This window comes from Mercenaria mercenaria, chromosome 3, assembly GCF_021730395.1.
Source record: "Mercenaria mercenaria strain notata chromosome 3, MADL_Memer_1, whole genome shotgun sequence".
Lineage (NCBI taxonomy): Eukaryota > Metazoa > Mollusca > Bivalvia > Venerida > Veneridae > Mercenaria > Mercenaria mercenaria.
Window position 1 is genome coordinate 98,308,956 of NC_069363.1, and position 18,088 is coordinate 98,327,043.

An 18,088-nucleotide genomic window follows, 5' to 3' on the forward strand; every position below is an offset into this window, starting at 1 on the left:
CTACTTTGATCGAATAAAAAAATTAAGTGTTGGAGACAACCTTGGCTTTTCAGGAATTGAACTTTGCCGGTTAGATTATTGTTTTTATTCACCATTTGTATTGCAATGGTTGTTTTGTCCGCGGAAGGTCTAGAATGTTGTCTTTACTGACTGCGTATAGCTTGATATGTTGTTACGCGATGTTGTTAGACTTCGCATTCGCTCTGTGTATTGTTCGGTACGATGTCGAATTGTCGAAAGACAGATAAATATATGAAAATATGTTGAGGTAATTTTAAAAGTTGATTCATTTGAATAACTGAATGCAATGTTTGAATGGAAAAATATCTGATAATATTTTTTTTTCTGGCCATGTAAAGAAAGTAGTTGAAAACATAGCTTCTGCGGGGTAAAAACTCTTGTCTAGGGAGTAGTTATATTACTATGATTTTTTTCACAATTATGGCTCTAGGACTCAAAAATAAGTCATTAAACTTAATCCACTCATGTGCCGGACCCCTTTGGTCATAATAACCGCATTTATCCTATAACAGAAAAGGGATATGCATATTTTCCATATTGCTATCTATCCATATGCCGAAGTTCATGCACATGATCCCATTTGACTGGCGAACGGAAATACAGATAACCTTAAACACTTCCATCGGAACACAGGAAGCGGACTAAAACCAAACACAAACTAAATATTTAGTTACATTTGTTTTTCTAACGGTTCTTTTTCTGCTTAGGAAGTTAATAGAATATGTCAAAATATGCGTAAACAACTTAAAATCATGTAATTATTAAGTATCCCAGCAGCTGAAAAGCAAAATAACGTCAAATATTTTGAAGACAAAAAGTCTTACCTTGTTTGGGCATAGTATAACCTAGAAATACAACGTAGTTCGTAAACTTCCGATTTTATAGCCTAATATGGACTTCCAACAAACGACGTCAGATCTATTTATATCCAAAACGGTTAAACCAGGGGAATCTTTATTCTTTAACAACCCACCCAGATATGGACTTCCAACTAACGAAGTCGGATCTAATTATAATTAACGATTCTTTTACAACTCAAATATGGTTTTCCAACTAATGCAGTCAGATCTATTTATAATTACTAAAATTGGTTAAAAAAGTGGAATCTACCCACTGACGGACCTCTAACTAACGTAATCAGATCAGATTTAAACCAAGAGTATCTTTAATTTGGTTGTTTATTCTATGGTAGTAGGTCTATGCTGCCGAGATAACGGCATATACTAATAAGATATGTCTAACAGGGTAAATGTTTTCAAATACTTTTAGGCTAACAACAACCATGTAAAAAGCAAGGACAGTTTCCAACAGGAAAGGCAACATTCAAAGAAAGCAGCAGTCTATACAGACCTCTCGGTATGTGTAAATATGTATATGTACTAGTACGTAGTAACTGAGCACATAATATACACCTTATGATTTTGCAGAAGCAGAGATTAAAGGAAGCACCATTTAGGGCACAACGAAGCAGGAAAGAGAACAACTTTTAAAAAAAGAGGGAATTTAAGAGCTAGATACAATTGAGTCTTTATTGGTACCGATTATGAACACTCAAAGAGAAACGAGAAATGATCAACTGTTAGGAGTTGACCATTTTCAAGAATTTCTTATTTAGAGTCCTTGGATTTTACTTGAAGCCAAGCAATTTTTGTCTTCTATGAAAGTTAGAATATTTGTTTCAGAACTTGAAAGCCAGGTTATTTTTGCAGAGAAAACCAAGAATTAATTTCTTTTTTCCTCTCAAAAATACTTCTGCTGATCAAACGATACAAACGCGACAAAGTAAAATATTCTGTATCATCATTCAATTAAAATGCTTATTACTATCCTGTTTTATAAATTATCGATGTAGTTATATAACATTTTAGAACATGCAAACAGTTTAAAGACCGAGAACGCTCAAAATGATCCAATTATGTATAAGTAAAGTTTTACGGTAATTACACATCTGACACGACCTACTTTTGCAAAACGGTGTGGTAATTTCTGCTTATTCTAGTGGAATTTTATCTTAAGTACAGTAGCATTTTATCTCTGATTTTCCGTAAGCCTGTAGGATAAATCAAGCTCTTACGGTGATTTCACATCTGTATTTCCCTTTTCTCTTAGCAATATATCTTTCGCGCATCGGCCGATAACTATCAGAATAGATCCAACTCTGCATGGCCTTGCCGAACTTTTTTATGACCTACTTTCCTGAAACTGTGGTAATTTCCCTACCGGGCCTGTTTACTCTCTCCAACTTAAAAATAGATCCAGCTATCACACACAATGCATGACCTTAAAAGATTAAATAAACTTTTACGGTAATTTCCCATCTGAATTTTTCCATTTCTCTACGCTAGCTCTAGATCATGCGCATATCGACCGAGTTTCACTAGTATTGAAACATGCGTTGTTTGTCTGATCAATGAATGCAAATGTTTCAAAGGTGGAAACACGACAAAAACGAAACTTGCCTGTTCGTGGATGGTAGTGGAAATGCATGTTACCGTTCATGCCCTCTAGACCCGGGCTGAGCAAAACTCAACATCAACACATATTACAACTACCAAAAACAATTCAGAGATATAAGCAAATGTATTCATATACATAAAACGATAATACATTAGTCATGGTCCCAAGCTAAAATAATGGATTGCTCTAAAAGAGACAGTAATGGCCAAAACTAATTAAACTAGAATTTAGAAAGAGGAACTGAGGTTATGGTACCTGCATATACAAAGAAACTGCCAAAAGAAAAATTTAAAAAGCAGGCACATTATCCAAGGGGTGATTATACTATACCATTATTTATTCATTCTGTTTGGTTTACTGTCGCACCGACACAATTGTAGGTCATATGGCGACTTTCCAGCTTTTAATGGTAAAGGAAGACCCCCTGGTGCCCCTCCGTGCATTATTTCATCACGAGCGGGCACCTGGGTAAAACCACTGACCTTCAGTATATACTATACCAAGTCATTAAACCGTAGGTATTGTAACCGATCAAAATGTTCAAGCTGGTAAACTAAAAATACAAATAATATGACATAAATGTCGTGCTGAACGATCTAAATAAAACTTGAAAATGACTCAACTATGAAGCAAAGCAACGTGTATCTACTACAGAGACCCTACTGAAATGTGGCAATATAGCTTCAATCAATTTTGTCCAAATCATTACTTTTTGACATTTCAATGATATTGACGAAATAATTCCATTTAACAGTTAACAGTGCTGTGTTGGTGCTTCTTAACTAATATGTATTGTCAGAGCTATCAAACATTTGGGTAACCTGAAAACCGATATATTATCTCGTATGTTCTACATTGTGTACCTAATATTATTATTATCTCAATTACGTTGCGGCATTAGTTGTATACCCATTATTCCTGCCTGCAGCACCTTTTAATGCTTGGAAACTGCAGCAGTTGTACAATATCTTCGTCACTGCATTCATATACTTAGACATGATTATAAGGAAAACACCACTACAAATAAGCATCATTTTTTTTTCTTTTAATGAAAAACAAGGTTAGCAGTTTGTAAATGCTACTCAGTTGTTATGTAGCTGAAATTGAAAGATCTGTGAATTTTATATCTCTGGTATACCATCGAGCAGTTACACAAAATGGACAATTTTCGTTTAGCTTACATTTTGTATTAATATTTTATAGTTTATTGAAGTCATGTAGAAATTTGAGAGGAGTTTTGGAAACATATTGGACGTTTTCAGTTACTTCGTAGTTTTTAGCCCACCTAAGCACGAAGTGCTCAAGGGTGAGCTTTTGTAATCGCCCTGTGTCCGTCGTTCGACAATTTGACTGTTAACACTCTAGAGGACACAATTTTGGCACAATCTTAATGCAACTTGGTCAGAATGTTATTCTTAATAAAATCTTTGGTCATCTGGGGTCAAATACTAGATCACCAGGTAAAATCAAAGGAAATGCTTGTTAACATTCTAGAGGTCACATTTATGACTGTATTCATATGTCATAATCTTAATCCTGATGATCTTTAAGTCAAGTTCGAATCTGTGTCAGATAGGAAAGAAAACTAGGTCACCAGGTCAAATCAAAGGAAATTTGTTGACACTCTAGAGGCCAAAGTTTTGACCATATCTTCATGAAACTTAGTCAGAATGTTAATCTTGATAATCTTTAGGTGATCTTTAAATCTGGGTCAGTTGGAGTCAAAAACTAGGTCAGCAGGTCAAAGCAAAGGAAAAGAATGTTAACACTCTAAAGGCCATATTTTTATGTATCTTCATGAAACTTTGTCAGAAAGCTAATCTTGATGATATTTAGGTCAGGTTCAGAAACTAGGTCACCAGGTTAAATCAAAGGTTAGGCTTGTTAACACTCTAGGGACCATATTTATGACTATTTATTGATGAAGCTTGGTCAGAATGTTAACTTTGATGACCTTTAGGCCGAGGTCAAATCCGGCTTAGGTTGGGGCAAAAACTAGGTCACCTGATCAAATCAAAGGAAAAGCTAGTTAACACTCTAGAGGCCACATTTATGCCTATATTTTCGTGAAAATTGGTCAGAATGTTAATCTTGATGATCTTTAGGTCAGGTAAATATTTAGGTCAAGTGGAGTCAGAAACTAGGTCACCAGTTCAAATCAAATTTAAAGCTTTTTAATACTCTAGAGGCCACATATATGACTATATCTTAAGGAGGCTTAACCTTGATGATTTTTAGGTAGAGATAAAATCTTGGTCAAGTTGGATCAAAAACTAGGTCACCGGGTCAAATCGAAACTAAAGCTTGTTAACACTCTAAAGGCCACATTTATGACTTTATCTAAATGAAACTTGGTCAGAATGTTAACCTTGATACTCCTTAAGTCAATTTAAATCCAGGTCAGATGAGGTCAAAAACTAGATCACCAGATCAAATCAAAGGTAAAGTTTGTTAACACTCTAGAGGCCATATTTACGACTTTATCTTGATAAAACTTGGTCAGAGTTTTTACCTTGATGATGTTTAGGTCAAATTTTAATCTGGGTCAGATGGGGTTAAAACTAGGTCAGCAGGTCAAATCAAAGGAAAAGGTTGTTAACCCTCTAGAGGCCATATTTACGACTGTATCCTTTGTCAGAATGTTAATCTTGATGATCTTTAGGTCAAGTTTGAATCTGGGTCATGTGGAATGTAACCTACTGTCCTTCTTTTTATTTTTTAAGAAACATCTTGAAATTTGGATGACATGTACTGTTTGCACACCGATCTTAAAACTGACTTCGTTGACCATAAATGTGACCTACTGACCTACTTTCTTCAGGTGAGCAATGCAGGGCTTTTAGGGTCTTCTTGTTTTAAATATTTAACAACATTCACGATATTTCATCACAAAATTAAAATAAAAATAAGCAGATAATTATAAATAAATCATTAATGAATTATTTGAAACCCCCTTTTGGCACCTCCATGCGACACATTCACTTTGCAAAAACATTTCGCACAGAATGCTTCTATGGGATTCGATGTCTTCGGTATTTTTCATTGATTCTATCGAAATACCGCCCAGTCGGACCGGACCGAAAAACGATTTTCACACAGCATGCCATTTGATATTTAGCGGGATTTGGGGAAGGGGTGGGGGAATGTTACAATATTTTTTTGGTTGAGTCTGTTCTTGAACGGTAATTGAAATGCACGTGTAATTTCATGGTTACCGGTTGCCCTAAACGAGAAAACAATGAAAGGATCAAACAAAACCAACTGGATATTAGAGAGAGTATATTACTTCAGTTGATCTCTTTATTCGTTGACTTTGCCATTTTATGAATACTATTATGCTATTTACAGCAAACTTGTAAATGAGTTGGTTAAGATCGTTGACTTTAAATCACTTGGCCCTCACAGATGTATGTTCAAACCTTTACTCTGAGCGTTGCATTCTCCATGTGAGGAGGTCTTCCGTCTGGTTTACAGAAGGTCGATGGTTCTACCCAGGTGCCCGCCCGTGATAAAATAATGCACTGAAGGACTTCTTTGATCTTCCTCACCATCAAAGCTAAAAAGTCGCCGTATGATCTTTGAGACATAAAACCAAATAAATAATGCTGTCTTAAAGTACAATCTGACCTCATTGCATTAAGCTGTTTTATACTTAACCTATATGTTTTGGGAAACCTTTAATATTCTCATATATATATATATGGATTACCAAGTATAGTAAAATATTACGGTGAATACACATCAAGGTTTATGTAAATATAAACTTAGAGTAAACAAGACATGAGCAATAAAATTGATCGGGTTCATTTAATAGGGATGTATTCATCATTAGATCTGCAGAATATTTTCAAGATTTTGCAATCTGTTAAATAAAGTTTCGGTTATAAAATCATATTGAATGTTCTGATTGATCTGCGTAATTATTTTGTTAATAAAATCTGTAAAAAGATTCTTTGGAAGCAAATACTGGTAGCAATATTATCACTTCTCTGCACAGTTGATTTCCACCCTCAATGTCAAGTGTAATGTAATGTTAGGCAATTTGTAGGGCAAGAGGGGCCGGGTTTTTTTGTTGTTGTTTTTTGACAGCGAGTCAAGTTTAGCTGTGCCCTGCAGTTTTGTAATTGTTTTAGATAGGTTAAGCACGCACAATTCTTGTGGTCTTTTTGCAATTGACTATTCCACAGCGGTGCTCTACTGTTTTCCTTGTCTTCGTGTGCTTGTGTGTTTTTGCATGCGTACGTTTGTGTGTGTGTTTTTTTTGCATGCATATGTTCGTGCATGCGTGTGTGTGTGTTTTGTGCATGCGTACGTTCGTGCATGCGTGATGTACTTTAGGTTGGACGCATGATACACTCTCTTGTATACAAGCAAAAATGTTGTATATTAACTTTTTTCAAGATAAGCAATTAGTGTAGATGGATTGTCAGCTATTCATCAGTCAACGTCCGTCGTCTATTTTCGTGTGTCACCATTCTGTTTTGTTTTTTGTTTTACTTTTCCTAAACTACTGGCCTGAATTACACCAAATGTTGTTTGTAGCATCCTGTCGTGGATTTTTCTAAAATCTGTTTTCATTAATGACTTACTTATAATTATCTGTTTCATTGATGCAGACAATTCGGAAAAAATTATTTGCGTGCCGTTCCATGATAGAAATATTATTGCTAAACAATTTAGGCTACTAATTCCACCAAAAGTGAGTTTCATTCCAACCGATAAGAATGCTGACTACCGATTCAGTTCTTGTATAACTATGTTTCAAGTTGGGAGATTTTAAAATACTTCACTGTTTATGAATCAAGAAAAGAAGTTAATAAAAATTGTTTTTTTTAACTTCACAAAATAATAAAAGAAACTACTGGATGGCGCCGGCGGATCAGGGGATCGAACCCCCATGATGATGGACAAACCCATGTTGGGTAGATCTAGAGTAAGCAGGTAAGTATTTGCGAAGTATCCGCGAGGCTAAGCCAGTACATAAACTATATTGGATTTTAATAACGATATCTGTATTGATCTAAACTACCTGAGCACACAAAACCGTGACGTAACAGGTATAGTAAAATGTTTTATATACGATTATCCACAGGTAAAACGATATAAATACAAAATAGAATGTACATGTATTGGAATATTGATCAAATTTGAAAATTCCTTTTGATTCTGAGGCCTTAAAAACATTGAAACAATAAATATAACCCATTTATTTGCCTTTCAGATCATGATGCAAGATTTTTCTTTTTAAATTTCAGTCCACACGTAGTGTCATGCATTATATAATTTCATTTAAAGATGAGGACTCTGACCCTCTGATTTGAGGTGACAGTTAGAGCCCAGACGGGCTAACGATCACGCCTCTACATACTTCGTCAGCAATGCATTTTTCGATGAAGTGGACTCATCAACACGTGCTTCCTTCACAATGAATTTGTATTTTGTATTTTTGGAAATATGTTGTTTTACAAACTTCAAAAGCAAATAATGTGCTAAAACAAACAGAAAAGATCATATTGAAGATTGACGTTGTGATAATAATGACACGCATACATATATAAAAATATTATAAGAAAAAAAGTATATCTTAAATTATATGATTTGAACCGTTACGTGCTATCCAAATTCGAGTATTTAGAAAATTTAGTCGCCGTATATGTTAAAAATACTAATTAAGTATAAAAACAGCAGCTGGACGGCGTCGGCGGGACAGGAGTGGCCTGTGGGCTCACCCCCGGGTATCCTCTTCATCTTTATGTACTCCGTGACACTCCATGTCCCAACGATAACACAAATCTAATAGAAATATGTAATTTCGAAGTACCCGCTTATCTAAGCCAGCCGCAATCGATTTCGTGTAATTTTACATATATAAGGTAAATACAATCGGCAGTAAAAGCAAGGGATATAAAGTGGTAAATGATTCAGAAAAAGAATAGTATCGGTTATCTCCCATCCCACAGGAACTGACAATGTACTTGTCTTTTCTCCGCTTGTATTTTTCGGGTGAAGTTATGCATAAATTCCCTTTGGTCCTTAGGAAAGATAAGTGTATAAGGCAGAATTTCGGTGCTTGCACATTATACTTCAGTGGTCTCTGCCATTATTTGAAGTTTAACAAAATTCCTTCAATAGTTTCGGAGTGTTACGCATGTATGGGCGACAGACGCATATACACGAAAGTTAGCCAAAACAGAACGCGTCCTTATGTCGCACTGTAGTGTTGTCTGGGTCTGTACAAAACACGACAATATAACAGCACCGTAATTTAAACGAAGAAAAATATAAGTAATGGACGCCCACTCGACATTTATGTTATCAAGTTTTCATGTTGGCGGGTATGAAAATGTCGTTAAGGCGCCTTTTATTTGTCGAACTATATTATTGTCTACCTTCGGTCTGTACACGGGTACTGCGGGTACGACAGAACGACACTTTTTGTATCGACAAAATCGACTTCGCAGAAATTTGCCACAAAACGTTTACAACAATACTATATACTTGTATAATGCATTCTTAATGCAGTGTAAAATGCCCGGTTTCTATTTGGAGATTTTATTTAGATACTTTGAAAAATACTAAATCAAAAAAAAAAATGTCTGAGTCGGGAATCGAATCCGGATTGCCTGTGAAATAAGAACTTCCCATGCACCTAGGAGGAATTCGTACTTAACGGTTATATAAAGCTTAATAATGCAGTTTAGTTTAAACGCTTTTCAATTTCGAACGGTAAAATCAGTAAAAGGAAACCCAACTCATTCTAATGTATTACATAGCTAAGTAACTAAGTTTCTATATCTTCTGAAGCAATTATACCCTAATAACCTATAATAACTTTTATATTCAAACTATGTAGAGGTCAGTCCTTTTAAGGTCTGTTATGAAGAGCGCTCTAGGTAAAACCCAGTGTATCCTCTAAAGGTATGAAGTTTTGAGAATGACACACTGTAAGAGTATCACCAAATGGAAAAAAGCAGACTTTACCAATGGTATAAAGACACAACTTATAAATTTAAGAAATACCGTTTACTCCAATGATAATCAGCTTTATATTTATTTTTCATTCAAGTATTTTTCATTCAAGATATGGAAAAAAACAGTCTTAAACGGGAAACCTGTCTGTTCTTTTAATATTTGAAAAACAATATAATACAAATGTATTACTTTTTCAAATTTTGGATTATATAAAACAAATTCGGAAATTATGCCGATGTGGTAAAAACCATTATTGTAATTTAAAATGCTGATACGATGACTGGTCTGTGCATTCATTCGTTCTTTTGCAATATACAAACTAGTATCATGATCATGGAATCTTTCAGAAAAAAAAGCACATGACCTGTTATAAGACTAGTTTGTTAAACAGGAACGACCTTCCGACACACCCTTTACATATAAATCGTGCAGTACTGTTTTTATATCTGCTTCTTCATTTTATAAAATTATAAAAATGAAAATCGCATAGACCTATTTCCTAGGAAACACCACATACAAACGCATGATAAATTCGATCTAGGAAAGTAAGACAGCTTCTGCTGGCAATGCATTTTAGAATGTCCTTTTCTATAAAAATCACTTATAGGTCAACAGCTCAAGCATTACATTTACAATACAACATAATTACTATGACGTCATATTAAACCAACATGCTGGTTAAGTGTTACTTAATATCAAACGTTTTAACTGTGTCATTGTCAACCATCATAACATAGAGTTTCGATGTTTTCTTGTCGTAAAACAGAGACTGTGGCTCTTTCAAACCTTCTTTCTTCGTAAAAATTGTGCCAACATATTGACCGTCTTCGGCTAGCATTGCTACATTGTTACTATCCAACCCGGTTACAAATATTTGATTTTCGGGTCCCAAGCACACGCCTGTATAATTCAACATATCTTTATGTGTGAATATATTCACAACATATCCTTTGCTCGTCATCATGATCAATCCATTGTTGCTGTCTGCTATGTAAAGCCAATCAGTTGAATCCTGCTTCCTGATTGTTATATGCAGTGGTATTGAAAGATGGTGATCAAAGCTTTTCATCAGTGTTCCTGCAGTATTGTACACCTCCACGTGCCCCGGGCCTTCATTTTCAGCCTTCCACCCACCACAGCAAACGTAAAGCAGACTATAGCAGTGCGCTATACCGCGACAGTGATCGCCAACACTGAACGATGACTTCAGTGACATTTTTGTGTTTGTTGTCACAAACTGAACTTTCTTTACCATATGAAGGGTAACAGCAGCTGTTGAATCATCTACAATGCAAATTCCATATGGTTTCGCAGATAGCTGAAGCCGTTCAGAAATGCGGTTTTTGTTGTCCAGTCTTTTTAAACACTTGTTCTCATGGTCTGTAAGTAACGCTGTTCCGTTTGGCAATATACAAAAATCACTTATGTCGCAAAAACATTTGTCTTCCTTTGCTTTGATGTGGATGCATTCAAGCTGACTTATCGCAGGAAGTAAACTGTTCATTGATAGTTCTCCCAAAGTGTTTAGTTTCTTTAAAATCTCTCTTGGCCAATCACAACTTCTGTACTAACTCTCTTATACTCGCCAGCTTCTTTGATTTGCACAAATATTGATGAAGTGTTCTCAATCTTCTTAACTCGTTCTAGTTCATGTTCTTGTTCCTTCAAAGATTGAATACTTTCTTCCAGTTTCTTAATTCCATCGTATGTATTATCAATAGCAGTGGAAAATAAGAAAATAAGTCATTGGCATTCTTGATAACTTTTGATTCAAGGTTATCTAAATGGAAGTTAATTTTTGTCCTTATATCATTCACTTGTTTTAAAACATCTCCTTTTCTGGTGACAGGTTTTTCAACAGCTTTAGTTTTCTTTGATTTTATTTTCAACAGACGCAACTGAAGATATCCCAACTCACGCTGGACATTTTGTAGTTCTTCTAAACTTGCATGTGCTAAGGCCAAATCAGGAACGTATTTTATTCGATTGCACGTGCTAAAAGAAACAATTTGTATCTATTAAATATACGAATTTTATGAATATGTTGTGAGGCATGATGCCTCACGACCTTGTTTTGATGCAACTGTTTTGCATTGTTTTTACGGCCTATTGGTAGCTTTTTATTTTTGATGTTAAAGTTGTCAGGCTATCTGTCAGCTACTTTTTAATTACAGTTCATTGTTCAGTAACATTTCTTGGTATTGACAGATAACCAGTCGCATTGTTAAGTTGTTGTTTACTAAATTACATTTCAAAATGTTAGAACTCTACTTAAACTGTAATTCTAGCTTTCACAGGGATTCTTTATAAAAGTACGCAATGTCAGCCCGAGTTATTCAACAGTTCAATCAACAATCACCTGCTGTATTAAATTAAGTCAATGTTTTCATGTAATGCCCATTGTTGATTTTGTAAAACTTCATAAAAGTTTTTGTCGGTTGAAATTTTGACAGTTGTCAACCATCTTGGATTTTTGTACGTATGCACCGGGTGACTAAATCTCGTACAAGCGGACCGAAATTGTTTTATATTCTGCAGAAATAGTTAACTTTTATTTTCAAGTATTTGATATTTAATACTTGGCATGTAGTGCTGATTCGTAGCGTTCTATATTGTTTTATTATTTATTTCTGTCCGACTTTGTTTGTTTACACTAGTTTAGAGGTTAAGCTCCGCCTTATTTGCATATACGGAAGCGTTTGTATCCCGAATGACGTCATGGTCGGTCGAAGTAAGTTCATAGTATCAACTCGGTTACAGACCTGTCCGGGTATTTCCGACTTTGGCCTTATTTAGATTTGGTATTACATCCTCATTTGCATACCATGCATACCGAAAAGGTTAATTATTAGAACACTAGAAATATCATTTGCCTCCGTCTCTCGTATAGTCATGCAGGCTGTTTGTCAGTTTGTCCTTAGACATTTTTTTATTTATACTTTTAAAACCTATTCGAATTGTTCAAACTTTGAAACTACACGGCTTATTATCATTAAATTATTCAGTTCTATTTATTAGCAGTATTTGGCCCAGTATACCGAGGAGTCGAGGACTTGATTTAACCGAAGTCAGAGCCGTTCTTTAGCAGTGCTGATTTAATTGTGGAGACTGCAGCCTTATCAATCTTTTTTAAAATAAAATATTGTACATGTTTAATCTAAAATATAAAATTTAGATTTCAGTCCAGGTTAATGTAAAAGATAGCAACTTAAGGCTATTTCCAAGCCTTGGTGAATAAAACATCAGTAGATCAGGAGTAGTTTAGACTTTGTTACAAATTTAGAACAAAGCTAGTATAACCACCAGTGATTTGTTTTGTTGTGAAAGTCGACTCCAGACTTTATAAGGGTCATTACCAGACCTTGCCTTTGGTAAAGTCGTTACCAGACTATGGTAAGAATTTTTTTGTGTTGTTTTGTTGGCGCGTTGAGCTTGGTGTACATTGTTCTTGGTACATTTCATAGAACCGTGCCATGCCGCTTATTAAATATCTAGACAGCCATCCTTTTGAATATTGTAGCTGTCTCCAGGCTTGTATTGTGACCGGTACCAGGTCAGGGTATAGCACTAAAGCCATTCCCAGGCTTAGGTAACAAATATATTTCATTGAATACTAGTAACTGTACCATTCCTGACCTAGACTTAAAACAGCTGTTTCCAGGCTGTGGAAAACCAGTACCTTAGAGACAGTTAAATTGCTAACTGTTACCAAGTTAGCTTTAAAGAACATTGTTAAACTTGATTAGTTCATACAAAACAGTTTGTACCTATTAATTATTGACATGATTAAGTGCCAAAACCTTGAATATTTAAATTCTGTAAATATTCTATATATACTGGACTAGTGTCACCCTTCATGTAAAATGATACGGGCTAACGTGTGTTCTCTTCTGGGATTTCTGTGGACTGAAAGACACACGCAGACAGCAAATGTAATATTTTACCAAGAGAGACAAAGATTCAAGTCTTCACTTCAAAATCTATTCTGGCTGTGCGCATGCGTGGCGGAAATTGGCGGTGATATCAATACATTCAAATTGAGGCCCGTCACCGTGGTTAAACAACATGTTAGTTAATGATATCAGAAAATGATATTTATGTGGATGTATAATGGATATGAAATGGAATTATAGGAACGAAATATAGGAAAAATGAGAAAAAGCTTGATAGTAATTTATGTAGGATATATACAGACAAATGACCCTGCGACATCCTCCCCCTCTCAGTAAAATGTCGTCCCGACATTTCATAGTCCTCTACAACTACTAATCAACTAAACTACAACATACTCATAACTTGGGATCATATAATCTACCAAATTCACGATGTTGCTATAAAAGCGCAAAAACTACACTAACGTATATTAATACGAAAATGTAGACAAACCGATACAAGATATCCACGTCATTGTAAAACGTGACAATGGGTATTCGTGATAGACTGCAGTTCTATCAAAAATATTAAGTAGAAAATAAAATTAAATTCCAGTGTACTTAAACACAATGAAATAACACTGATTTTAGATCAGATATTTGTTAAAATAATCTGATTACTGAAGCACTATATTTATTAAGCAACAATTATCATTTCATGATAATAATGCAATACTGGCACAATATTCACTGGATAAATAAATACACCGCACTTTTCTTACTGAATAAAGGATTGTTCACAATCACGTAGACAAGCCGTTTAAAAGAATAAAACCATGATCACATTTACAAGTAGGAAAAAATAAAACACTACTGACTGTTCAAACGCACTGTAGTGTCAATAATAGATGCACTGTAGTGTCATCAAAAGCACTGTACTGTGAAATATGAAATCACAACTGGTACTAAGTTAACCAGTCTTTAGACTGCAACCAGGCTGGTTTTTCTCGGAAGCTTGTTCCTCTTCTAGAAATGAATTCCTTGAGGGTTGAGTGCAGACGTCCTTCTTTGTGAAATGACATATCTAGGTACATCTGACCTAGACGTTGAACTGTGAGGCGGAGAAGACACATTGCTGGAGGGAAATGAAGTGAGAACATCAGTGGAAGTAGACTGGTTCAAGGGCTCAACGTCTAACTGAATTGTAGGTTCTGCATCCTCCGTACTTTTTCTAAGCTGTTCCTTTCTTACAGGTAAGCCCATAAATGGAAGCAAAAGGTTTCTGTGAAGGGTCTTTATACCACTTCGGCCATGTTCCCTTTTAACCTGAAAAACAGGAATAGAAGCATTTGGTTGAGAAACAACAATATGAACCTCTTTATTCCACCTGTCCGCCAACTTATGCTTACCCTTAAGCCGAACATTCCTAATTAAAACTCTTATCTCCTGGCTGTATCTTGGCGTCCCTAACTCTCAAGTCATATCGACGTTTGTGACGCTTGGACTGCCGTCTAGCCTCACTGTTGGCAACCTTGTAAGCGAAGTTGAGCCGCTTCTTGAGATTGGAAACATACTCTGAATGGCTTTCCTTGGACTGAGAAGAATCGGGCTCAATTCCGAGAAAGGCGTCAATAGAAAGCCTAGGGTGTCTCCCAAACATTAAGAAATGAGGAGTAAGTCCTGTTGTCTCATGTGTAGTTGAGTTATAGGCATGGGCTAAAGTGGGAATATGAGATTTCCAGTTCTTCTTCTGGTCTGCTTCCAGGGTCCCTAGCATATTCATAAGCGTCTGGTTAAAGCGTTCAGCCATACCATTTCCTTGTGGGTGATAAGGAGTTGTGCGAGTCTTGTCAATGTTGGCAATCTTACACAGCTCCTCGATCACTGCTCCTTCAAAAGTCCGACCCTGGTCGCTATGCAAGCGAGCTGGAAAGCCATAATGGCAGATAAAATGCTCAAAAAGGACTTTGGCTGTAGTACGGGCAGTCTGATTCCTCGTGGGTATGGCTTGAGCGAAACGGGTGAAATGGTCAGTGATGACCAGTACATTTTCATACCCGCCCGCGGACATTTCTAAAGACAGAAAATCCATACAAACGAGTTCGAGTGGATAAGAAGATTCCACAGGGACTAAACCAGCAGAAACTTTACCTGGGGTCTTCCGACAAATACAACGAGGACAATTTCTAACACGTAATTCAACAAACTGTTCCAAACCTGGCCAAAAGAACCTAGATTTTAAAAGGCTACAAGTTCTCTAACGACCCTGATGACCAGCGTCATCATGTAGGCCTGTGAAAGCCACTTCACGGAAAACCTCTGGAAGTACAAGTTGGCTAACTGAATGACCAGAAACAACACCTTTGCGATAAAGGATGTAATCCCTAACAAATAAATTTGGCCATTCTCTGAAAAACTGTTTGCCAAGAGGATCCTCTAGAGAACAAAGACGTCTGGTGGGTTTGCGACCTGTCTGAACCAGCTCAATCACACGTGCTAGGGTGGTGTATTTACTCTGCTCTAAAGCCCAATCGATGTCACTGAAATGTGTGTCAAACGGTACATCTCCATCTGCATCAGCATGCTCAAGTACTGTCCGAGAAAAGGAATTACATTCAAAAAGAGGGAATTCCTGAGGGGAAACTAAAGTCCCGAGGCAAAGTGCCTTAACAGCGTCAGAAAATATGACAGTAGAGGATTCAGCAGAAGACTGTAACCGTGAAAGAGTATCGGCATCAACATTGGATTTACCACTCCTATAGCTAACTTCAAAATCAAAATTAGCTAAAGAAGCTAACCAACGGTGGGAAGTTGCATCTAGTTTAGCAGTATACAGAATATAGGTCAATGGGTTATTATCCGTACGGACTTTGAAAGAATTGCCATAAAGATAATCCTTAAATTTATCTGTGACAGCCCATTTGAGTGCTAAAAACTCAAGCTTGTGGGCGGGATAATTCCGTTCATTCGGTCTTAACCCACGACTGGCAAAAGCAGTAACTCTCTCCTTGCCTTCCTGAACCTGGTATAATACAGCACCTAAGCCAACACCACTGGCATCAACATTGAGCAGAAATGGCTTGCTAAAATCAGCATAAGCTAGGATGGGTGGAGTACTAAGGCGTTCAAGAAGAGAATCAAAGGCTGACTGCTGCTCAGGACCCCAACTCCAAGATGTTGGTTTCTTCTTGGAAGTACTGGCTTTATTGGTAGGATGGCCAACTAGCAAGTCATTCAAAGGCTTGGCTAGTTGAGAAAATCCTTCGATATACCTCCTGTAATACCCTGAAAATCCTAAGAAGCTCCTAAATTCCTTGATGGACTTCGGAACAGGCCAATTCTTCAAAACAGCTATCTTCTCTGGGTCCGTCTCTACTCCCCTTTCGCTGACAATATGGCCTAAATACTTGACACTGGTACGGAAAAATTCGCACTTGGATCCTTTGAGTTTAAGACCAGCCTTTTCCAACCGCTGAAAAACCGATGTAAGACGCTGGAAGTGTTCCTCTTTGGACTTTGAAAATACAATCACATCGTCCAGATAAATGAGACATTCTGTAAGGTTCAGATCTCCCATAGCACGCTCCATCAGACGCTGAAACGTGGCGGGGGCGTTGGTTAGTCCAATCCCATGCGATTGCACTCAAAGAATCTAAGAGGCCCGACCGAGAATGCTGTCTTGTACTTATCAGCTCCCTTCATGGCAACTTGCCAGTATCCTGATCTCAAGTCGAGTTTGGAGAAATACTTGGCACCAGCTAAGCTGTCAATGGTCTCCTCAATCCTGGGAAGGTCATAGGCGTCCTTAATCGTCCGAAAATTCAAGCGGCAATAATCTATGCAGAATCTCAAAGATCTGTCCTTTTTTCGTACAAGAACAACATTAGATGAAAACGGACTTTTAGATTCCCTGATAGCACCAGCTTCTAGCATGTCCTTAAGATGTTCTCGGACCTCTTCATACATTCCAGGAGGGATACGTCGATAATGTTCCTTGAAAGGAGTGGAGTCTGTGAACTCAATACCATGCTCTACAATATTGGTGCATCCAAGATCTGTTGGACCTGATGAATAAATATGCTTCAAACTAGAGAAAAAAACCTTGGCCTTACTATGCTCATCCACCGTAAGAACATCAGTGGGAACAGAAATACCTACGTCTTCGAGTGACTTGTCTGCATTATGGGACTTTGCTGCAGAACTTTCAAAGGGGTCTATTCTTCTAACAACATCAACATCTTGCAGACGACAAAGAAGAGAATTAGGTTTAATAACCACAGGGTGCACAGACATGTTACACATTCTGACAGGAATCCTGCAAAAAGAACTGGAAGGTTTCACACGAACCAAGTTTTGATAAACAGACAATGTAGCTGAATTATCAATACTTTCAGTGACTGCTTCTGACTTCTCTCCGACATTACGAACCTTGCCCATAACAGTACGAGTCTCAAAAGGTGGGATCTGTATGTTGGTATCTCCTAAACATCTGACAGGAAGACAATGTACAGAAGATAAAACAGAAAAAAATATCACTCCATTCCACTGGAACCTGATTACTATGTGCTGAAGTTTTGAAAAAAAAATCAAAACATTAGTACCTACAATTACAGGAACTCAAGAAGAATAAGTAGTATCCTGGACTATCAAGATTGGAACAGAAACAGGATCTATGTCAACCTTGGGTATACCAATGTCTACAATGACATAGCCAATGTACCATTTGCACTAGAAATATCTAAACTAAAATCTGTAAAACTGTGAAG

The 18,088-nt window shown here is 36.7% G+C and overlaps 2 protein-coding genes across 3 annotated transcripts in view; one reads left to right on the top strand and one right to left on the bottom strand.

Annotated features, from left to right (window-relative positions):
- Window positions 1–18,088, top strand: part of LOC123523913 (uncharacterized) — a 356,017-nt gene that overhangs the window by 312,509 nt on the left and 25,420 nt on the right. The window lies entirely within an intron of this gene.
- LOC123523912 (uncharacterized) overlaps window positions 9,596–18,088 on the bottom strand; it is a 91,542-nt gene continuing 83,049 nt past the window's right edge. For both annotated transcript variants that reach the window (XM_053539432.1, XM_053539433.1), the window contains one exon: window positions 9,596–11,445. In XM_053539432.1, the coding sequence (XP_053395407.1) occupies window positions 10,136–10,954 (819 nt within the window). In that variant the 5' untranslated portion in view covers window positions 10,955–11,445 and the 3' untranslated portion in view covers window positions 9,596–10,135. The remainder of the gene's footprint in view (window positions 11,446–18,088) is intronic.